Below are 24,456 nucleotides of genomic sequence, written 5' to 3'. Positions count from 1 at the left end.
AACCAATGTTCTCATTACATTACACAATAAACATATTTCGAATCAATGGTTGTTTGGTGAGAGATGTTTACTATTCAAATTAACGCACAATGACAGGCTTTCAATGAAAGACTGGCTGTGTTACAAGTGTGACCAGTTTAGAGTTTTGTGCTAAGAGTTATGAAAATGTACCACATATTGAAAATAGTACTAAAGCCATGATCCCTTATTGATGTCATCTGTTAAATCCACTTCAAACAGTGTAGATGAAGGGGAGGAGACTGGTTAAAGGAGGACTTTTAAGCCTTGAGACAATTGAGACATGGATTGTGTATGTGTGCCATTCAGAGGGTGAATGGGCAAGACAACACATTGAAGTGCCTTTGAACGGGGTATGGTAGTAGGTGCCAGGTGCACCGGTTTGAGTGTGTCTGAAGAACTGCAACGTTGCTGGGTTTTTCACGCTCAACAGTTTCCCGTGTGTATCAACAATGGCCCACCACCCAAAGGACATCTAGCCAACTTGACACAACAGTAGGAAGCATTGGAGTCACCATGGGCCAGCATCCCTGTGGAATGCTTTCGACACCTTGTAGAGTCCATGTCTTACAAATTGAGACTGTTCTGAGTGCAAAAGGGGTGCAACTCAATATTAGGAAGGTGTTCCTAATGTTTTGTACACTGCGTGTACGTTAACTAGGCACTACATAATTTTGGTTCAGTAGTTATCAGTTTTGAGCAGTTTGATAAAGTCACAGTTAACAGTATTGTTGACAAATGACAAGAAAATCATATCAAAAGTAAAGTGAATATTGCATTTTGAAAAAAGCAGATCCAAATTGAAATCGTGATTTGGTACAGTGAACAAGTTACTTTGTGAATTTGTTTGTTGTACTCACTCAATTGAAAATGTGCTTAGAATTGTGAATTATGAGCCATTTTGATTATCTGTTTAGATTTTTGTGCTTAGAGTTTTAAAAATATACCACTTAAGCACCAAAGTGATTGGGGAAAAAAACTGTAAATCACACCTCACATGATAATGTGGGCTCTTGAAAAATACAATACTATTTTTCATTGTCAATCTAGCATTTCTAAGACCATGAGGGTCCACATATACTGAGAGGTTTGGAAGACCTGGGTACTCCCTCGCTCCCTTAGGGGTCACTATAAATAGACGCCAGTTAATGGGTCCCAGTACCTGATCTGCTGGTTGGCCTCGCTGCGGACTCGGAGAACCTCTTTGCCCTTGAGCTCCAGCTCTCTGGTGAGGGTGCTGATGGTCTCATTGAGGGAGTGGATCTCATGGTCCAGGTCTGTTATACGGTGGGTTCTGCAGGACACCTCCTGCTGCAGGTCTGATATACTACCCAGCAGGTCCTCCTCCTGGTTCCAAGTCAGACAAGATAATGAAGACAATCATAATTGCTGATGTGACAATTCCAATCTAATTCAGTCAATTCAGAACTAAAATTGAAATTCCAATTCAAGAATGAAAAATCCCACATTTTCAGGTATTTTTTTAGGATGGGGATAGCTATCAAAGCGAATTAATCCTATTGGTACAGAGCTTAGTACGCCTGCTCTAAAAACATAGGGGGGCTGGTTTGATTCCATCCATAAATAGTTCCACAACTTTGCTACAGCCAATTCAATAGTAATTGCCAGTGTGTAAATTTAGGGTTGCACCAAGAAACAAACTTGTTTCCTCTCTTTCCCTCATTGATGTGAGTTTGTGACACCCAGATATTATTCAAAACAATATGGTTACAACAATACTTCAACATTTCTAAAGCGGTTTACAGACTGTGTGTCCCAATATAGAAATATTTGATTTGGGACCCTATATCTAATTCGTTTAATTTGTAAGAGATATTGTAGAAGCTGCTTGGAAGAGGCATGGGTAGATGTCAGCCCTAAGGCGCAGTCTACATTTTTAAGTGGGTCATGTTAAAAGATGTAGCACTGCAATGAACTGAAATGAGTTGTCCTTGTATTTCTGAGAAATAAAAAGAGAGCAAGGGAAGGAAAGAGAGAGAGACAGGGAAAGCGAGAGTGTGGTCCAACAGGAAAATTATGCAACCAAAGTGCTCAGAAACATATATAGAAATGTGTACACGATGTGATCGCAAGCTGTTGTATTTCAAATATAATTATAATATTGTTTTGGCTACATCACATATGCTTGGCAAACAGTGAGCTTCAGCTCCCAAGGGATGAGTCCCAAATAACAATTTATAAAAAAATAAAAATAAGCACAAACACACCCTAAAAGTCCTCCTATGGTCCTTTCTAGCCACTGATAGCAAGTCAGGGGCCATGTGTATCAAGCATCTCAGAGTAAGAGTACTAATCTAGGATCAGGCAAAACTTATCCTAGATCAGAACTCCTACTATGAGACGTGTAAAACATACACCCCCAGATATAATTTCCCCCCTCCCAAATTGTTATGGGTATGATTAAGAGTGTGGTTAGGGGCAACTTCTACCTCAAGCAGCAAAAAGTGTCAACTACGGACTGACCTGTTGCTGACTCTGTTCCAGAGCACCCTGTAGCTCCAGTTTGGCAGCAGTGTTATCCTTCAGGTGGATCTGGCGCAGATGCTCTATGGCTGTTGCATGGAGGTGGTTCAGCTCAGAGCGCAGGGAGGCTACAGGGGAGGAAGAGGAGGAGGGGAACATTAAAGTCCTGTGAGGCTCAATTGGTAGAGCATGGCTTTGAAAATACATATTTTACTTTGAAACAACGTCTTTTTTTGGTAATCATTTCGATGGCTAAATTTCAACCGTACATACAGTTGAAGTCGGAAGTCTACATACACCTTAGCCAAATACATTTAAACTCAGTTTTTCACACGCTTTTTCAGTTCTGCCCACACATTTTCTATAGGATTGAGGTCAGGGCTTTGTGATAGCCACTCCAATACCTTGACTTTGTTGTCCTTAAGCCATTTGAGAAGCATTTGATAGCCTTCAATAGTGGCTGTACTAGAGAATTTAAAACCTTTTTTGTAAGAACATAGTACAGTCGTGGCCAAAAGTTTTGAGAATGACACAAATATACATTTTCACAAAGTCTGCTGCCACAGTTTGTATGATGGCAATTTGCATATACTCCAGAATGTTATGAAGAGTGATCAGATGAATTGCAATTACTTGCAAAGTCCCTCTTTGCCATGCAAATGAACTGAATCCCCAAAAAACATTTCCACTGCATTTCAGCCCTGCCACAAAAGGACCAGCTGTCATGTCAGTGATTCTCTCGTTAACACGTGTGTGAGTGTTGACGAGGACAAAGCTGGAGATCACTCTGTCATGCTGATTGACCACCATGGTTACCGGCAAGGAAACAGGTGCCGTCATCATTGCTTTGCACAAAAAGGGCTTCTTGCTGCCAGTAAGATTGCACCTAAATCAACCATTTAACAGCACATTACTCAACACTTTTGAGACTCATGTCGCCTACGGTACACCTACAGTATATCGAAAAATATGACGTGACTCTCCGCCAATAATTACATATTGGAGGATATTTCTGTAATTCAGTTATATTTATTCCCATAGTAATTCATTATGGATCCATAACTAAATAAACATTGGCATGTTGAAAGAGTATTTTTATCATTATTTTATTAACGAAAGCATAAAGATGCCATTATTAGTTACATTGTTTAAGTTTGAACGTGCAGACTGGCACTAAGAACAGCGGGAACGTTCCCCCTTAAAGTGTTGCCCTGTGCTACCCAGTGTGGCAGGGTGGGGGTCAACCCCCCCTCTCCCTTCCCCATGGGCTACGTCCATCTTCTGTGCGCTGCTCTGTGGACTATCCCGTGCCCCATGCCCTCGTGCCTTGCACCTCACATGCTTTCAGTGGATACAGCTGGAGAACTGTAAGGCAATCCCATTGTGCGCCATGACCAATATACTGTCCTGCTAATATACAGGGTTAATAATATATCTGAGAATATCCAAGGGGCTTTTATATAATTCTAAATGAATAATAAATCGCTTTGTTTATAAAATAACAACATATTGATAATGATTTAATTTTCAAATAACGTAAAATGAGTGAGAAAAAGACCATTCTTGAACACGGACAGAGACCTTGTTGCTAATTTGTAAATAAAGCCAGTTTGTAAGAATTATATATTTATGTTTTTAGACAGAGGGAAACCAAAAACCTACAGTCATCTCATGGGTCTCCCAGTTGAGGACAGCACAGGTATTGAACCAGCATCTGTAGCAACACAGCTTGCACTACTATGCAGTGTCTTAGACCGTTGCGACATTCAGGCGCTGTACAACATGACCAGTCGGGAGTGGGCTACACTACTAGTCAGAGCAAAATAATCCTAACAAAATAAAATAATAAAAACCTTAGTGTAACAACAGTTTTAGTAAGTAATACTGAAGTCGTGCAAAATTATCCGTTTCTATTTATGTTTATGTCGCCCATTCATTGTCAGAGAAACAGTAGGACCCAAAAGCATAATCAGTGCTCTAACTCCCCCTTGCTCTGGTCTGGAGCAATGAAATGGTGACGCAGGGTACCGTACTAAACCACAAATTACCTCTAAGTACCGCAGCATAATCACAAAACTTTTAGTGGAGCAACCACTGTATGTTTGGGCCAAATCGATGCTGGTCCAGACATCTGTGGACGTTGAAATCAAGGCTGGTCTGGACCAAATCTGAACCAAACATAGACCTATAATTGGTTCAGATTTGGTACGGATATGATAATATATAACTTTATTTATTAAAGGATTTATTTGAGAAGAAATATCCTAAATTAAAGTCATTACTAGCTGCATTCCTAGTGTTTTTATTTGTCCAACATAAATTGTGCAAATAAAATCACTTGTGAGCCAAATTGAGCCCCTGTTGCTGACACCTGATTATTGATAGGTAGTACACCCCTACATTGATAATAAACTGTTAGAAATTTACAATGAGGTATTTCTCACTCGTCATTCATTATCACTTTGAAAATGATGCCTTGGTTCATTAAAAAGAGCTTTGGAGAGTGTGTGTGTGTGTGTGTGTGTGTGTGGGGGTGTGTGTGTGTGTGTGTTCTTTCAAAGGTGGCTTTTGTGATCGAATAGTCCAGCACGGTGGCTTAGGGTTGTCTTTCGGTTTAAGCTGTTGCCTCTGGATCACATATACCACTGCCGCATGGGTTCTACCTTTACCTCCACCCTATCCAATAAACAAAAAATATGTGGATTGTGGTACTGCCCCAGTTCTTTAAAAAAAATTACCAGTGTGTGAGACTCTTACCCAGCATGGCCTTGCCTTCGTCCTCCAATTCAAAGCGCAACGTCTGCAGCTCCTGTTCTGACTGCTGTCTGAGGATGTCCAGTGTGCGTCTGTGGGCATCCTTCAGCGCCAGCACCTCCTCCCTCTGCTCCTGCTTCAAACGCTCCTCCAAAGCCTAGAACCCTCCCCACCCACACACACACACACACACACACACACACACACTGTGTTTAATCATTCAACAAATCATTGTACAAATGGTAGCAACATATACAGTACATCACCTAAAATGACATAATATATTTTCAAACATATGTAAATGCATATACGCGCACACACAGCAAGAATGTTTTCTAGAATGTGCATAATATCTAATAAGCAGAGCAAGGGGAGGAAAAACATGAAAAGCTTATGCACGTTCTGACTGAGTGTCAGCAAACTCATCTGCCTGCAAGTTTTGAGAACAAACACACAGACACACAAGTCCGCTGCTGCTGCTGATCTGCAGCGTCATCTGCATCATCTGGAGATGATTATGTATTGCCATCCTCTATTTAGGCATTTTAAAACACTGCTGTTATTCTGATTATGAGTATTATCTGATCCGACTGCCCCTGTCAATTTACGGATTCTATTATGAATATGGCCAGATGGGCACACCCCTAATAGGCACACATACACACTAGGGTTGGGCGATATTTGGGGAGTGTGGTGGAATTATTGTAATCAAAAGGAAAGACTTGTAGATGTCTTCAAAACAATCAAACTTTATTATTTAATTACTGCAGTAATGGAGCTGATTGGTAATCACCCCTGGAGGTGATCACTGAGAACTCAACGAGCTGTTTTGAGCCACAGCATTTTATAGGAAAGTCCACCCTCCTTCAGTCTACATGACAAACAACAGATGTATGAAACAGGTCACAAGGTTAAGATTTGTATGAAATATACTTCTAATTCACAGCAGATAGTATCTCATTGTGTAGAGACCAGGGTCTGGCCCTGGAGTCATCTCTCCCGGGTACCTTACAGAACAGAAACATTAACTCATGCTCTGGAATGCGGTATCACCCAAAGACATCGTAAATCTTCCAGCGGCCCATCCTCAGTAGAAGACACACAGATGAGCGTTCTAACAACCCCTTATTCTGTTGCATAAAACAACCATTTGATGCAATAACAGCATTATAACATCTTGTAATTTCTGTTCTGACAGGAGACCTGTTCTATGATATGCTTCTCCAAATATTGTGATATCCAATATAATCCTTTTTGCGCCATTAAAGACTAGATCATTCCAGATTGTGCCATTTTATGTGCTTGTTTATAATATTATAGTCATATTTTCATTAAATAATCTTAGCATGGCAAAAAAATAAGCCTGCCGGAACGGCAGGGTGGCCTAGTGGTTAGAGGGTTGGACTAGTACCCAAAAGGTTGCAAGTTCAAATCCTCGAGTTGACAAGGGACACATTTGTCGTTCTGCCCCTGAACAGGCAGTTAAACCACTGACTACCCAATGACTACCTTACCCACACAAATGTAAAGGGATGAATAAGAATATGTACATATAAATATATGGATGAGCGATGGCCGTGCGGCATAGGCAAGATGCAGTAGGTGGTATAGAATACAGTATATACATATGAGATGAGTAATGTAGGATCTGTAGACCTTATTAAAGTGTCGTTATTTAAAGTGACTAGTGATACCTTTATTAAATAAATGTATGAAAGTGGCAAGAGATTTGAGTCTGTATATTGGCAGCAGCCTCTATGTTAGTGATGGCTTTTTAACAGTCTGATGGCCATGAGATAGAAGCTGTTTTTCAGTCTCTCGGTCCCAGCTTTGATACACCTGTACTGACCTCGCCTTTTTGGGTGATAGCGGGGTGAACAGGCAATGGCTCGGGTGGTTGTTGTCCTTGATGATATTTTTGTCCTTCCTGTGACATCGGGTGCTGTAGGTGTCCTGGATGGCTGGTAGTTTGCCCCCGGTGAAGCATTGTGCTCCCTCTGCTGTTTCCTGAAGTCCATGATCATCTCCTTTGTTTTGTTGACGTTGAGTGAGAGGTTATTTCCTGACACCAGACACCCTGAGGGCCTTCACCTCCTCCCTGTAGGCCGTCTCGTTGTTGTTGTTAATCAAGCCTACCACTGTGGTGTCGTCTGAAAACTCGATGATTGAGTTGGAGGTGTGCATGGCCACGCAGTCATATAAGGAAATCAGTCAATTTAAATAAATTCATTAGGCCCTAATCTATGGATTTCACATGACTGGGAATACAGATGTGCATCTATTGGTCACAGAAACAGTACCTTTAAAAATAAGGTAGGGGTGTGGATCAGAAACCAGTCGGTACCTGGTGTGACAACCATTTGCCTCTTGCAGTGCAACACATCAGGCTGTTGATTGTGGCCTGTGGAATGTTGTCCCATTCCTCTTCAATAACTGCGAAGTTTCTGGATATTGGCATGAACTGGAATATACTGTTGTACACGTTCTTCCAGAACATCCCAAACATGCTCAATAGGTGACTTCTGGTGAGTATGCAGGCCATGGAAGAAATGGGACATTTTCTGTTTTCAGGAATTGTGTAGATCCTTGCGACATGGGGGTGTGCATTATCATCCTGAAACATGAGGTGATGACGGTGGATGAATGGTATGACAATAAGCCTCAGGATCAATTCAAATTGCCATTGATAAAATGCAATTGTGTTCTTGTCCGTAGCTTAAACCTGCCCATACCATAACCCCACCGCCACCATGGGGCACTATTTTCACGACATTAGCAAACCGCTCGCCCACACGAGCCCATACTGTCTGCCATCTGCCCTCTACAGTTGAAACCGTGATTCATCCGCGAAGAGCACACTTCTTCAGCGTGCCAGTGGCCATCGAAGGGGAGCATTTTCCGACTGAAGACGGTTACGACGCTGAACTGCAGTCAGGTCAAGACCCTGTTGAGGATAACGAGCATGACGTAATGCCAAATTCTCTAAAATGACATTGGAAGCGGCTTATGGTAGAGAAACTAACATTACATTCTATGGCAACAGCTCTGGTGGACATACCTACAGTCAGCATGCCAACTGCACGCTCCCTCAAAACTTGAGGCATCTGTGGCATTGTGTTGTGTGACAAAACTGCACATTTTAGAGTGGCCTATTATTGTCCTCAGCACACGATGCACCTATGAAATGATCACGCTGTTTAATCACCTTGTTGATATGCCATACCTGTCATTGTGGATGGATTATCTTGGCAAAGAGGAAATGCTCACCAACAGGGATATAAACAAATTATTGCCCCAAAATAAGCTTTTTGTGCATATGGAAAATTTGTTGCGTTTATATTTTTGTTCAGTGAAATATGTGCTGTTTTTTATGACCAAGCGCTGCACTGTGAATATGAAGAACAAACTTTTTTTTTCTCCAGATACATTTTAATATAAAAGCAGCTGCCTGTTGTTTTTTAAAACATTTTCTGTTAATTCTTATGGAACAGTAACTTAAGAGGTATAGCTTTCAAGGCCCCAGCATGGGTGTGAGGCAAATATAGAGCCTGTAAGCCTCTGTATACCGCTTTTTCTACATCAAAGATTTTCTACTGGGTTCAATCTAATTTAACTGGAGGTTAGTCCTGATAACACTGCTCTATTACAACAGCGACCTACCCTCTTTACAATTGAAACAAATTTGATCCTTCAGAAACAGGTGGTGGTCGATACGGTATATTGCACTGTATTCACAAATGAAATGGATTGATATGTTAGGTAAGAGGCCAGTAGAGTTATTAAGGTCCCAATTCAATCAAAGTTAGTAACTGGGTTTCCGACAAAAACAATATCCTTACTGCACAAACACAGAATATTATCTGAATTATTATGCAGACTAACTTCCTTTTGTTTCACACTACAATATAAATACTGCTTTGATGCATACTTGAAATCCAATTACTATACCTGCAACTCCATGATTTTTCTTTAGAGCCTGAAGTCTTTCTTGAAGAAGCCCACATTCTTGTAACAGGCAACAATTCAGCAGTGGTTTTCAATTGGGATTAATTGCCATTACATCAGCAGGTCTGGTAGCAGCAGCACTGCAGTTTTTCCAACTCACTGCTCTGTGGTTTGGTGACTGAGGCTTAAGGTCAGAGGACACATCCAGATGGTGACATGGACACAAGGGTGGGAATGGGAATGAATCCAACTGGACATGGACTAATGGAGAGAGGGAGTGAGGAAGGGGGCTGAGTGGATGAAGGGAAAGGGAGCAGGGGTATAGATACATTAGGAGAAGAGAGGGGAAGAAAAAGGAGCCAGCTGGAGGAAATGGAGAGGTATAAGAAAGAGAAGAGAAATACACTCAGTGTTTCGGTTTATTAGGTACACCCATCTACAACAGGGTTAGACCCCACTTTGCCTCCAGAACAGCCTGAATTCTCAGGGGCAACGTTTCTACAAGGTGTGGCATTCAAACGTTGCTGAAATGGTATCAAGGGACCTAACATCCCCCACACCATTATACCACCGCCACCAGCCTGTACCGTTGACACCAGGCAGGACGGGGCCTGTGGACTCCTGCTGCTTACTCCAAATGCTGACTCTCATCAAACATGACGCAACAGGAACCGGGATTTTTCAGGCAATGTTTTTCCAGTCCTCAATTGTCCAGTGTTGGTGGCCACTGGACCTCTCTCATCAATGAGCTGTTTTCGCCCACAGGACTGCCGCTGACGGGATGTTTCTTTGTACACCCTAGACACTGTCATGCATGAAAAGCCCAGGAGGCCGGGCCGTTTCTGAGATACTGAAACCGGCGCGCCTGGCACTCACGATCATACCAAGCTCAAGTCCCCTAGGTCCCTCGTTTTGCCTATTCCAACGTTCAATCGAACAGTAACTGAATGCCTCGATGCCTGTCTGTCTGTTTTATATAGCGGTCCCGTGACTCACTGTCTGTAGGACCAAAGCATTTTCATGAACGGGGTGGTGTACCTAATAAACTGGCTAAAAGTGCATTTACTGTAGGTACTAGAGAGGCAGATAAAAAGGGAGGGGAGAGAGTGAGGGAGGGAGATAAAGAGGGAGAGTGAGACACAGTGACCATTTCAGATGAGTGACACTGACAATGTATATCTCCTGTGTAGCTCAGTTGGTAGAGCATGGTGCTTGCAATGCGAGGGTTGTGGGTTTGATTCCCATGGGGGACCAGTACAACAAAAAAAGGATAAAAATGAACGCGCTCACTACTCTCTGGAGTGTCTGCTAAATGACTAAAATGTAAAACATTTAAGTATCTGATAGGATATGGAGACACATAGTAGGGGATGGTTAACAGTACATGCTGTCTTATACCACAAAAACTATTGGAGAAACAATGGTCAATGAGTGAGGTGTATGGAGCATGTGTATGGGTACAAAGTATTTACAATGCCTTCAGAAAGTATACACACCCCTTGACAAAACATTTACCAATTAATTAAACATGAAAATCTGAAATGTCTTTTGTCAATAAGTATTCAACCCATTTGTTATGGAAAGCCTAAATTAGTTCTGGAGTAAAAATGTGCTTATGAAGTCATATATTAAGTTGCATGTACCCCAACCATACAAATGTCTTTAAGGTCCCTAAATCGAGCAGTAAATTTCAAACACAGATTCCACCACAAAGACCAGGGAGATTTTTCACTGCCTCTCAAAGAACGGCACCTACTGGTAGATGGGAAACAAATGTAAAAAGCTGACATTGAAATTCCCTTTGAGCATGGTGAAGTTATTAATTACACTTTGGATGGTGTATCAATACATCCAGTCACTACAAAGATACAGGGGTCTTTCCTAACACAGATGCCAGAGAGAGGAAGGAAACCTAGTTTATTGTCTGTGATAGGAGAAAAGTGAGGATGGATCAACAACATTGTAGTTAGTCCACGATACTAACCTAAATGACAGACTGAAAAGAAGGAAGCCTGTATAGAATATAAATATTCCAAAACATGCATCCTGTTAGCAATAAGGAACTAAAGTAAAACTGCAAAAAATGTGGCAAAGAAATTAACTTATGTCCTAAATACAAATTGTTATGTTTGAGGCAAATACAACAAAACACATCACTGAGTACCACTCTTCATATTTTCAAGCATGGTGGTGGCTGCATCATGTTATGGGTATGCTTGTCATCAGCAAGGACTAGGGATTTTTTTTAGGATAAAAAGAAACGGAACAGAGCTAAACACAGGCAAAATCATAGTAGAAAACCTGGTTTAGTCTGCTTCCAACAGACACTGGGAGATAAATTCATATTTCAGAAGAACAATGACCTAAAGCACGAGACCAAATATACACTGGAGTTGCTTACCAATGTAACAGGGTTATATTGGTGATTCCCCTTGCCACTTTATTGTTAAGCCAATGGGTTTTTGGTTTGAGTTTGTCTTGCCTTCACCTACTCAACATGGCATCTTATTGACTGGTTTGCGTGGCTTGCTTACGAGGGGGGATGTTCCAGTTAGAATCGTCCCAGTGAACAAGCACCAAACCAGCGGTAAGTTGTTGGTTGCCAAGCACTGTACATCAAAAGTGATTTTTATACTCTCAAGTGATGATTTAAATGTACAATTTATATCAAATTGTTTGTAAATGTTATTCGAACATCACACATAAGATGCAGCGGTTTTTGGAGAATATTTGTTGTGCATTTTGTTGTAAAGAATTCCCGCCAGTACTAGCTAGCAACTTACTGTGTCTGGTGGGCGGGGGTTCATTATTTTGTACAGTGCGTGAGTGCAGAGTTGGATGGTGAGATGTGTATTGCATGACGTGCAATTTTGTGCCGTTCCTAACAGGTACATTGTTAAAGATATTATATTGTATATTGTAATTGTATTATTTTGGTAACTATCCCAGTGAACAAGCACCAAACCAGCGTGCGTGAGTGCAGAGTTGGATGGTGAGACGTGCATTGCATGACGTGCAATTTTGTGCCGTTCCTAACAGAATAAAGCTACATGACTGGTGCTACATATTGGAGTTCCGTGTCGATGACTGATTGTACACAACGCAAGAAGAGTACTGTTACACCAAGACAACATTGATGTTCCTGAGTGGTCTAGTTACAGTTTTGACTTTAATCAGCTTGAAAATCAATGGCAAGACTTGAAAATGGCTGTCTAGCAATGCTCAACAACCAACTTGACAAAATAATTTCAAAAAGAAGAATGTGCAAATATTGTACAGTCCAGGTGTGCAAAGCTCTTACAAACTTATTCAAGAACTCACAGCTGTATTCGCTGCCAAAGGTGATTCTAACATGTATTGACTCAGGGGTGTGAATACTTATGTAAATGAGATAATAATGTATTTCATTTTCAATAAATAGCAACAAAAGAAATTCAACGTGTTTTCATTTTGTCATGATGGTGTAATATGTGTAAAATGTTGAGATACAGCCTGAATTCAAAATTGATGAAAATTGTAACACAATTTTTGTTGGAATAAGTCAAGGGGTATGAATACCTTCTGATTGCACTATATGAGGGGTGTGTGTGTGTATTATTCTCTCACCCTGAGCTGGTGCTGGCGGGCGTCTTCCAGTGTGCCATGGGCGCAGCGTTGAGCCTCCTGCAGCCGGTGCTCTCTACGCTGGTGCTCCAGCTGCAGCTCCTGGAGTTGCTGGCTCAGGTGCTCTCTCTCCTGGCTGAACTGGGCCTGCAGCTGCTGCAGCGCGCCCTGGGACTGGGAGAGCTGTAGCTCCAGACTCTGCTTCAGCAGGGAGATCTGGAGAGAAAGAGATAAGAGGGAGTGGTGTGTTATATGCTATGTGTCCCTAATGGCACGCTATTCCCTGTATTGCATTACTTTGGGCCCTGGTCAGACGGTGCACTATATAGGAAAGAGGGTGACATTTGGGACACAACCATGAATGTGCAATTCGTCTTCATTTTTACCCTGTAGTGTATTAATAAAAAAAAATAACACAAAAACAATATTATTATATTTGTATATTATAGCGCTTTTCATTACAAAGTCATCTTAACACTCTACCTAGGGGGGGAATAAAATATACAGTTCAAGTCAGAAGTTTACATACACCTTAGTCAAATACATTTAAACTCAGTTTTTCACAATTCCTGACATTTAATCTGAGTAAAAATTCCCTGTTTTAGGTCAGTTAAGATCACCACTTTATTTTAAGAAGGTGAAATGTCAGAATAATAGTCGAGAGAATGATTTATTTCAGCTTTTATTTCTTTCATCACATTCCCAGTGGGTAAGAAGTTTACATACACTCAATTAAGATTTGGTAGCATTGCCTTTAAATTGTTTAACTTGGGTCAAACATTTCGGGTAGCCTTCCACAAGCTTCCCACAATAAGTTGGGTGAATTTTGTCCCATTCCTCCTGACAGAGCTGGTGTAACTGAGTCAGGTTTTAAGGCCTCCTTTGCTCGCACACTTTTTCAGTTCTGCCCACAAATTTTCTATAGGATTGAGGTCAGGGCGTTGTGATGGCCACTCCAATACCTTGACTTTGTTGCCCTTAAGCCATTTTGCCACAACTTTGGAAGTATGCTTGGGGTCATTGTCCATTTGGAAGACCCATTTGCGACCAAGCTTTACTTCCTGACTAATGTCTTGAGATGTTGCTTCAATATATCCACATAATTTTCCTTCATCATTGTGCCATCTATTTTGTGAAGTGCACCAGTCCCTCCTGCAGCAAAGCACCCCCACAACATGATGCTGCCACCCCTGTGCTTCACGGTTGGTATGGTGTTCTTCGGCTTGCAAGACTCCCACTTTTCCCTCCAAACATAACAATGGTCATTATTGCCAAACAGTTCTGTTTTTGTTTCATCAGACCAGAGAACATTTCTCCAAAAATAATGATCTTTTTCCCCATGTGCAGTTGCAAACCATAGTCCGGCATATTTATGGCGGTTTTGGAGCAGTGGCTCTTTCCTTGCTGAGTGGCCTTTCAGGTTATGTCAATATAAGACTTGTTTAACTGTGGATATAGACAGTATAAACAGTACCTGTGTCCTCCAGCATCTTTACAAGGTCCTTTGCTGTTGTTCTTGGATTGATTTGCACATTTCGCACAAAAGTACGTTTATCTCTAAGATGAGCGGTGTGACGGCTACGTGGTCCCATGGTGTTTTTATACTTGCGTACTATTGTTTGTACAAAATAAATACATCTCAACCATTGAAGCATAATACCCCATAATGACAAAGTGAAAACATGTTTTCATACATTTTTGCTAATTGATTGAAAATGAAATACAGAAATATTTAATACACATAATTATTCACACCCCTGAGTCAATACTTTGTAGATGCACCTTTGGCAGCGATTACAGCTGAGCGAGTCTTACTAGGTAAGTCTCTAAGAGAATTCCACACCTGGATTGTGCAACATTTGCCCATTATTCTCTTCAAAAACCTTCAGGCTCTGTCAAATTGGTTGCTGATCATTGGTAGACAACCATTTTCAGATCATGCCAAAGATTTTCAAGCAGATTTAAAACTGTAACTTGGCCACTCAGGAACATTCACTGTCTTCTTGGTAAGCACCTCCAGTGTAGATTTGGCCTTGAGTTTTAGGTTATTGTCCTGCTGAAAGGTGAATACATTTCCCAGTCTCTGGTGGAAAGCATACTGAAGCAAGTTTTTCTCTAGGATTTTGCCTTTGCTTAACTCCTTTGCATTTCTTTTCTACCCTGAAACCCCCCCAGTCTTTAACAATTACAAGCATAACCATAACATGATGAAACCCCCACTATGCTTGAAAATATGGAGAGTGGTACTCAATGTGTTTTATTAGATTTCCCCCAAACGTAACACTTTGTATTCAGGACAAAAAGTTAATTGCTTTGCCAATTATTTTGCAGTACTTTTTGCCTTGTTGCAAACAGGATGCATGTGTTGAAATATTTTTATTCTGTACAGGATTCCTCCCCCCCCCACTCAGTCAATTAAGTTAGTATTGTGGAGTAAATATAATGTTGTTAATCCATCCTCAGTTCTCTCCTATCACAGCCATTAAACTATGTAACTCTTTTAAAGTAACCATTGGCCTCAAGGTGAAATCACTGAGCGGAAGGATGCCTGTATCTTTGTAGTGACTGGGTGTATTGATACATCATCCAAAGTGTAATTAATAACGTCACCATGCTCAAAGGGATATTCAACGTCTGCTTTCTTCTTTTTTTTACCAATCTACCAATAGGTAGTCTTTGTGGTTGAATCTGTGTTGGAATTTCATTGCTCGACTGAGGAACCTTACAGATAATTGTAGGTGTGGGGTACAGAGATGAGGCAGTCAATAAAAAAATATTGTCACATGCAACCTATTATGTGACTTGTTAAGCAAGTCTTTACTCCTGAACTTGTTTAAGCTTGCCATAACAAAGGGGTTGAATACTTATTGACTCAAGACATTTCAGCCTTTCATATTTTATTCATTTGTAAATATTTAGAAAAACATAATTCCACTTTGATATTATGGGGTAAGCCAATGACAATTTTTAAAAAAATGAATCAATTTTAAATTCAGGATGTAACACAAGAAAATGCAGAGGCCAGCAACTAATGGAGGCTACAGACATACTGCGTTCAAATCTTTGCGATCCGGCAGAATTCATTCATTTTTAGTGGAGGCAGACTGTACTGCTGCTAGGCTGCGTAGCTTTGCCACAAGTCTGCATGTGTTGGATTTGTCCTACTTCTGTGTTGAGTTTCACCATTCCGCAACCACAGGACATTGATTTAAAGGCCCAGTGCAGTCAAACATTTTGGATTTTTCTGTATTTTATATATATTTCCACACTGTGAGCATGAAATAATACTGTGAAATTGTGAAAACGATGATGGTGTCCCTTTAGCGTAAGACCGCCTGAAATTTCTGCCTATTTGGGATGGAGTTTTGGACTGCCTGGCAGTGAATTAGACCAATAAGAAATAGAGTTCTGAACCTCTCTGCCAAAAACAGATTGTTTTTCGCTCCCCACTCAGACCACTCCCAGACAGTCCTAGCAAAATGATTGCTTGAAAAATTGCTCTTTGCTACGAAGCTATTTTGGTTTCTTTTTGACCATTTTAAACAATCACAGTTAGGTACTTAATTGTTACCCAGAAATGATTTGATATTGAGTTAAAAACAGCTGCACTGGACATTTGTGTTTCTATTTATTATGGCTCACATTTAGCTGCTGTCTAGTGAAATTAAGGCAGTTGTACAATAAATAAAAACATTACAGTACATTCATTACAGAATTCACAACACACTAAGTGTGCGCCCTCAGGCCCATATTCCACTACCACCTACCTACTACGCAAAATCTCTGGTGGCATGTCTTGTTGCACATGTGTAACGGATGTAACGGAAGGTCAAAAGGGGGGTGAGTGTAACGGATGTGAAACGGCTAGCTTAGTTAGCGGTGCGCGCTAAATAGCGTTTCAATCAGTGACGTCACATGCTCTGAGACCTTGAAGTAGTGATTCCCCTTGCTCTGCAAGGGCCGCGGCTTTTGTGGAGCGATGGGTAACGATGCTTCGTGGGTGACTGTTGTTGATGTGTGCAGAGGGTCCCTGGTTCGCGCCCGGGTATGGGCGAGTGGACGGTCTAAAGTTATACTGTTACACATGTCTTGTGGGGTATGCATGGGTGTCCGATCTGTGTGCTAGTATTTTAAACAGACAGCTTGTCAACACCTCTTACAAAAACCAGTACTGAGGAAGTCAATCTCTCTTCCAATTTGAGCCATGAGAGATTGACATGCATGTCATTAATGTTAGCTCTCTGTGTACTTTTAAGGGCCAGCTGTGCTGCACCGTTTCTGAGCCAACTGCAATTTTCCAAAGTCCCTCTGTGCTGCACCTGACCACACGACTGAATAGTAGTCTAGTTGCGACAAAACCAGGGCCGGTAGGACCTTTCTTGTTGATAGTGTTGTTAAGAAGGCAGAGCAGCGCTTTATTATGGACAGACTTCTCAATTACTGTTGTATCAATATGTTTTGACCATGACAGTTTTACAATCCAGGGTTACTCCAAGCAGTTTAGTCACCTCAACTTGCTCAATTTCCACATGATTCATTATGAGGTGTAGTTGAGGTTTATGGGTAGTGAATGATTTGTCCCAAATGCAATGCTTTTAGTTTGGAAATACTTAGGACTAACTTATTCCTTGCTACTCATTCTGAAACTAACTGCAGCTCTTTGTTAAGTGCTTCAGTCATTTCAGTTGGTATAGTAGCTGACGTGTATAGTCATCCGCATACATGGCCTTACTCAAAGCCAGTGGCATGTCGTTAGTAAAGATTGAAAAAAGCAAGCTACTGGGGAATTCCTGTTTCTACCTGTATTATGTTTGAGAGGCTTCCATTAACTTCTATGGGATCAGGCTTCCATTAACTTCTATGGGATCAGTGTCCACCAGCGGGACGGTTGTGCTAACATAGGCTAATGTGATTAGCATGAGGTTGTAAGTAACAAGAACATTTCCCAGGACATAGACATATCTGATATGGGCAGAAAACTTAAATTATTGTTAATCTAACTGCACTGTCCAATTTACAGTAGCTATTACAGTGAAATAATACCAAGCTATTGTTTGAGGAGAGTGCACAGTTATGAACTTTGAAATGTATTAATAAACCAATTATGCACATTTGGGTAGTCTTGATACAACAGTTTGAGCAGAAATGCAATGGTTCATTGAATCAGTCTAAAACTTTGCACATACACTGCTAAATTGCACATAACCTAGAATAGTACACTATAGCCTTTCTCTTGCATTTCAAATATGATTAAAACATGTTTATCTTTTACCAGATGTAATGTGTTATATTCCCCTACATTAATTTCACATTTCCACAAACTTCAAAGTGTTTCCTTTTTAAATGGTATCAACAATATGCATATCCTTGCTTCAGGTCCTGAACTACAGGCAGTTAGATTTGGGTATGTCATTTAGGTCGAAAATTGGGAAAAAAGGGTCCGATCCTTAAGAGGTTTTAAAGAACAGCCTCTGTGTTCTATTAGACAAGTAACTCTTTATTCACATTATAGCAGGGGGTGAAAAGCCATAACACATACAGTATGTTTTTCCAGCAGCAGACTATGATTGATAATGTCAAAAGCTGAACTGAAGTCTAACAAGCCAGCCCCCACAATAATTTTATCATCAATTTCTCTCAGCCAATCATCAGTCATTTGTGTAAGTGCCGTGCTTGTTGAGTGTCCTTCCCTATATGCGTGCTGAAAGTCCGTGGTCAATTTGTTTACTGTGAAATAACAATGTATCTGGTCAAACACTATTTTTTCCATAGGTTAACTAGGGGTTGGTAACAGACTGATTGGTCGGCTATTTAAGCCAGTAAAGGTGTTTTTAATATTCTTGGGTAGCGGAATGACTTTAGCTTCCCTCCAGGCCTGAGGGCACACACTTTCTAGTGGGCTTAAATTGAAGATGTGGCAAAAAGGAGTGGCAATATCATCCGCTATTATCCTCAGTATTTTTCCATCCAGATTGTCAGACCCCGGTGGCTTGTCATTGTTGATCGACAACAATACTTTTTTCACCTCTTCCACACTGACTTTACGGAATTCAAAAGTTCAATTTCTTGTCTTTAATAATTTGGTCAAATATACTTGGATGTGTAGTGTCAGCGTTTGTTGCTGGCATGTCATCCCTAAGTGTTTATCTTTCCAATGAAAAAGTAATTCAAGTAGTTGGCAATATCAGTGGGTTTTGTGATAAATGAGACATCTGATTCAATGAATAATGGAGCCGAGTTGGCTTTTTCCCCCAAAATGTCATTTAAGGTGCTCCAAAGCTTTTTATTATCATGCTTTATATAGTTTCTTTGTTTCATAGTAAAGTACATTTTTATTTAGCTTAGTCACATGATTTTTTAATTTGCAGTACATTGCCAATCAGTTGGGCTGCCAGACTTAATTGCCATACCTTTTGCCTTATCCCTCTCAACCAAACAATTTCTCAATTACTCATCAAACCACAGGGATTTAACAGTTTTTACAGTCATTTTCTTAATGGGTGCGTGCTTATTAGTAACTGGAATAAGCAATTTCATAAATGTGTCAAGTGTCTGGTTGCTTCTCATTACACACCTAAGACCAGCAAATATTCTTCACATCATCAAGATATGAATCACTACATGACCTCTTATAGACTATATTAGGCCCAGCCTTGGGAACTTTGGTTTTCCTAGATATGGCTATTATACTGTGATCACTACATCTTATGTATTTGGATACTGCTTTCAAGCAAATGTATGCAGCATTAGTAAAGATGTGATCAATACATGTTGATGATTTCATTCCTGTGCTGTTTGTAAATAGACCATTTCCGGAGACCTTCTCCCTTACCTCACCTCGCTCATCAACTCATCCCTGACCGCTGGCTACGTCCCTTCTGTCTTCAAGAGAGCGAGAGTTGCACCCCTTCTGAAAAAACCTACACTCGATCCCTCCGATGTCAACAACTACAGACCAGTATCCCTTCTTTCTTTTCTCTCCAAAACTCTTGAACGTGCCGTCCTGGGCCAGCTCTCCCGCTATCTCTCTCAGAATGACCTTCTTGATCCAAATCAGTCAGGTTTCAAGACTAGTCATTCAACTGAGACTGCTCTTCTCTGTATCACGGAGGCCCTCCGCACTGCTAAAGCTAACTCTCTCTCCTCTGCTCTCATCCTTCTAGACCTATCGGCTGCCTTCGATACTGTGAACCATCAGATCCTCCTCTCCACCCTCTCCGAGTTGGGCATCTCCGGCGCGGCCCACGCTTGGATTGCGTCCTACCTGACAGGTCGCTCCTACCAGGTGGCATGGCGAGAATCTGTCTCCTCACCACGCGCTCTCACCACTGGCGTCCCCCAGGGCTCTGTTCTAGGCCCTCTCCTATTCTCGCTATACACCAAGTCACTTGGCTCTGTCATAACCTCACATGGTCTCTCCTATCATTGCTATGCAGACGACACACAATTAATCTTCTCCTTTCCCCCTTCTGATGACCAGGTGGCGAATCGCATCTCTGCATGTCTGGCAGACATCAGTGTGGATGACGGATCACCACCTCAAGCTGAACCTCGGCAAGACGGAGCTGCTCTTCCTCCCGGGGAAGGACTGCCCGTTCCATGATCTCGCCATCACGGTTGACAACTCCATTGTGTCCTCCTCCCAGAGCGCTAAGAACCTTGGCGTGATCCTGGACAACACCCTGACGTTCTCAACTAACATCAAGGCGGTGGCCCGTTCTTGTAGGTTCATGCTCTACAACATCCGCAGAGTACGACCCTGCCTCACACAGGAAGCAGCGCAGGTCCTAATCCAGGCACTTGTCATCTCCCGTCTGGATTACTGCAACTCGCTGTTGGCTGGGCTCCCTGCCTGTGCCATTAAACCCCTACAACTCATCCAGAACGCCGCAGCCCGTCTGGTGTTCAACCTTCCCAAGTTCTCTCACGTCACCCCGCTCCTCCGCTCTCTCCACTGGCTTCCAGTTGAAGCTCGCATCCGCTACAAGACCATGGTGCTTGCCTACGGAGCTGTGAGGGGAACGGCACCTCAGTACCTCCAGGCTCTGATCAGGCCCTACACCCAAACAAGGGCACTGTGTTCATCCACCTCTGGCCTGCTCGCCTCCCTACCACTGAGGAAGTACAGTTCCGCGCAGCCCAGTCAAAACTGTTCGCTGCTCTGGCCCCCAATGGTGGAACAAACTCCCTCACGACGCCAGGACAGCGGAGTCAATCACCACCTTCCGGAGACACCTGAAACCCCACCTCTTTCAGGAATATCTAGGATAGGATAAAGTAATCCTTCTCACCCCCCTTAAAAGATTTAGATGCACTATTGTAAAGTGGCTGTTCCACTGGATGTCTTAAGGTGAACGCACCAATGTGTAAGTCGCTCTGGATAAGAGCGTCTGCTAAATGACTTAAATGTAAAATGTAAATGTAAATACCCTGGTAGACTGACAACATGAACCAGGTTGCAGGCACTGGTTAAAGTTTGAAGTTTTTTCTTGAGTGGGCAGCTTGATGAGAGCCAGTCAATATTTAAAATCACCCAGAAAATATACCTCTCTGTTGATATCACATACATTATCAAGCATTTCACACACATTATACAAATACTGACTGTTAGCACATGGCGGTCTATAGCAGCTTCCCACAAGAATGTGCTTTAGGTGAGGTAGATGAACCTGTAGCCCGAAACGTTTGACCCAAGTTAAACAATTTAAAGGCAATGCTACCAAATACTAATTGAGTGTATGTAAACTTCTGACCAATTGGGGAAAGAAATCAAATCTGAAATAAATCACTCGCTCTACTATTATTCTGACATTTCACATTCTTAAAAAAAAGTGGTGATCCTAACTGACCTAAAACAGGGATTTTTTTTTACCAGGATTAAATGTTAGGAATTGTGAAAAACAGAGTTTAAATGTATTTGGCTTAGGCGTATGTAAACCTCCGACTTCAACTGTATATACACACACACACAGTACCAGTCAAAAGATTGTACACACCTACTCATTCCAGGATTTTTCTTTATTTGTACAATTTTCTACATTGTAGAATAATAGTGAATACATCAAAACTATGAAATAACTCATATGGAGTCATATAGTAACCACAAAAAGTTTTAAATGAAAATATATTTTATAATTGAGGTTCTTCAAAGTACTCACCCTTTGCTTTGATGACAGCTCTGTACACTCTTAGCATTCTCTCAACCAGCTTCATTAGGTTGTCACCTGGAATGTATTTCAATTACCAGGTGTGCCTTGTTAAAAGATAATTTGTGCAATGTATTTCTTTCTTAATGCGTTTGAGCCAATCAGTTAAGTTGTGACAAGGTAGGGGTGGTATTATACAGAAGATTTGGTAAAAGTCCATATTATGGCAAGAACAGCTCAAATCGGCAAGGAGAAATGACAGTGCATCATTACTTGAAGACATGGTCAGTCAATACACAAAATGCAAGAACTTTGAAAGAGGCTCTCATTAGGACGGCCCAGAGGAGGAAAAGAAGACCCAGAGTGAGTGCTGCATCGGATGACCTGGCCTCCACAAATCACCCGACTTTAACCTAATTGAGATGGTGTGGGATGAGTTGGACTGCAGAGAGAAGGAAAAGCAGCCAACAAGTGCTCAGCATATGTCGGAACTCCTTCAAGACTGTTGGAAAAGCATTCCAGGTTAAGCTGGTTGAGAGAATGTCAAGAGTGTGCAAAGCTGTCATCAAGGCAAAAGGTGGCTACTCTGAAGAATCTAAAATATTACATATATTTAGATTTTTTTACACTTTTTTGTTTACTACATGATTCCATATGTGTTACTTCATCGTTTTGATGTCTTCACTATTATTCAACAATGTAGAAAATAGTAAAAAATAAAGAAAAACCTTTGAATGAGTAGGTGTCCAAACTTTTGACTGGTACTGTATAGAAAAAATATAGATTTTGGCCTTCACAACTAAAGCCCATAGAAATGCATTGAATAACAAATTCATAAATGGGAAAACAGAGGTTTTGAACTGTCTGTCCTAAATCTAGGATATATAAATGTTATTTTAACTAATATTTAACCCCTTTTTCGGTAGGCACAAAACTACCTTCATACTTCTATTAGTTTAAAAAAAAACGGTACCAGTTACCTTCAGATGAGTCCCGTGATACTTGTGAGGGTCCTATAGCAAAATGCACCCTTGAGAATCTCCCCTTTCCAAAGTGGGGTCCCATTAGTTTGTAACCAAAATGGTTTGGGCGCTACCAAATAGAAGTTGGCACATCGACAGTACTTCAGACTGACACAACCCCCACAAGTCTTTCTGACACTTGTGGGGGTTGTGAGAGTCTCCCCTTTCCAAAGAGTGGTCACGGATTTTGCTGGGTATTTTTTTGTTATTTCCTAGTTGCTAAAACTCTAATAGTTTGCCTATTTTCAGTTTTATTTATTTATTTTAACTTTCCTAGGCCTTTATATCCTATAACACAGAAAAATATATGTTTTGTGATAACTGCTCTGTGATTTTAATTAAGTGAAGAAAAAATATATATACACATTGTCTTTCGGATATGGATTTTTCTTAACATTAAAGATCCCAACTTAGTTTAAACGTTTTAACATTTAAATGTTCACACCCCTACTCTATATAATAATGTATGTTTTCTTGAATTTGTTCTGGATTTGAGGACTGTGAAATGTGGCATGTCTGGTGGGGTAAGTGTGTGTGTTATTGCATTGCTGTGTGTAAGTTGACTATGCAAACAATTTGGAATGAAGTGATGCATTCAGTCTCTCCTCTAGTTTTAGCCAAGAGAGACCGTCATGCATACTTTAGCCCTCTGAAGAGCAAGACTGTTCTGGGCCAGCTGAAGTGTTTCTATGTCCTTCTTTGCAGCATCAGACCATATGACTGGGCAATAATCAAGATACGATAAAACTGGCATGTCTCAGGCTGGACACTTTGCCATTCAGGTGTCCACCGAGTGTGGATAACACCTCATGCTCCTTTTATCCTACAGTCGGTAGAGAAAGCAACTTGAGTGTTCCGAGATAAAACACAAGTTCTTCCGACTGGCATGGAAGTGGTTAGAATATTATGAAGTGTAAGGATAATTAGGAGTCTGAAACTAGGGTATTTGGTGCAGTGTGAGTGTGTGACGTGTTCAACAGTGTAGTGTTGTTACAATCCCAGTATCCTGATGATATGATACTACATTTGCCATGGCAAAAAAAGAAAACAAGACACAGACTAAACTCTATGGTCATTTACAAACCTGATTCAAGTAAAATGGTGAGCTATAGCTTGAAAAATTAACAAATGTGACAACATAAATACACATTTTAAAATTAAAACCATTTCCCTCAGGAAATCCAGTCTGCTTCATGTTTTCTTTCCTTACTTACTCAAAAGTACTGTGATACTGAAAATCGTGACAATGCGAAAGGGAGTGTGTTACACTACCTGTTCCAGCAGGTCCTCCACTTTCCTCTGCCAGCCTTCCCTGGCCGTCATCAACTCCAGCTCCTTCTGCTGAGACAGCTGGGACAAGGAGGCTTGTCTGTCAGCCTCATATTCCTCCGTCAATTCCTCCTTCAGCAACCTCAACTCCTCCCTATAGAGTGGATAAGGGGAAGGAATGGGTAGAGAGAGAGAAAGAGAGACTGATGATCCTG

At 41.2% G+C, this 24,456-nt stretch overlaps 1 protein-coding gene across 2 annotated transcripts in view; it reads right to left on the bottom strand.

The window, feature by feature from the left end:
- Nucleotides 1–24,456, bottom strand: part of LOC115113435 (protein FAM184A-like) — a 75,464-nt gene that overhangs the window by 14,611 nt on the left and 36,397 nt on the right. For both annotated transcript variants that reach the window (XM_029641053.2, XM_029641054.2), the window contains exons 9-13: nt 24,245–24,395; nt 12,808–13,020; nt 5,260–5,413; nt 2,503–2,630; nt 1,181–1,365 (exon numbers count right to left, since the gene is read on the bottom strand). In XM_029641053.2, coding sequence (XP_029496913.1) covers nt 1,181–1,365; nt 2,503–2,630; nt 5,260–5,413; nt 12,808–13,020; nt 24,245–24,395 — 831 coding nt within the window. The remainder of the gene's footprint in view (nt 1–1,180; nt 1,366–2,502; nt 2,631–5,259; nt 5,414–12,807; nt 13,021–24,244; nt 24,396–24,456) is intronic.

The sequence above is a fragment of the Oncorhynchus nerka genome, linkage group LG28, assembly GCF_034236695.1.
Source record: "Oncorhynchus nerka isolate Pitt River linkage group LG28, Oner_Uvic_2.0, whole genome shotgun sequence".
Classification (NCBI taxonomy): Eukaryota; Metazoa; Chordata; class Actinopteri; order Salmoniformes; family Salmonidae; genus Oncorhynchus; species Oncorhynchus nerka.
Note: the sequence above shows the minus strand (reverse complement) of the source record. Positions and strands in the feature narration are given on the sequence as shown.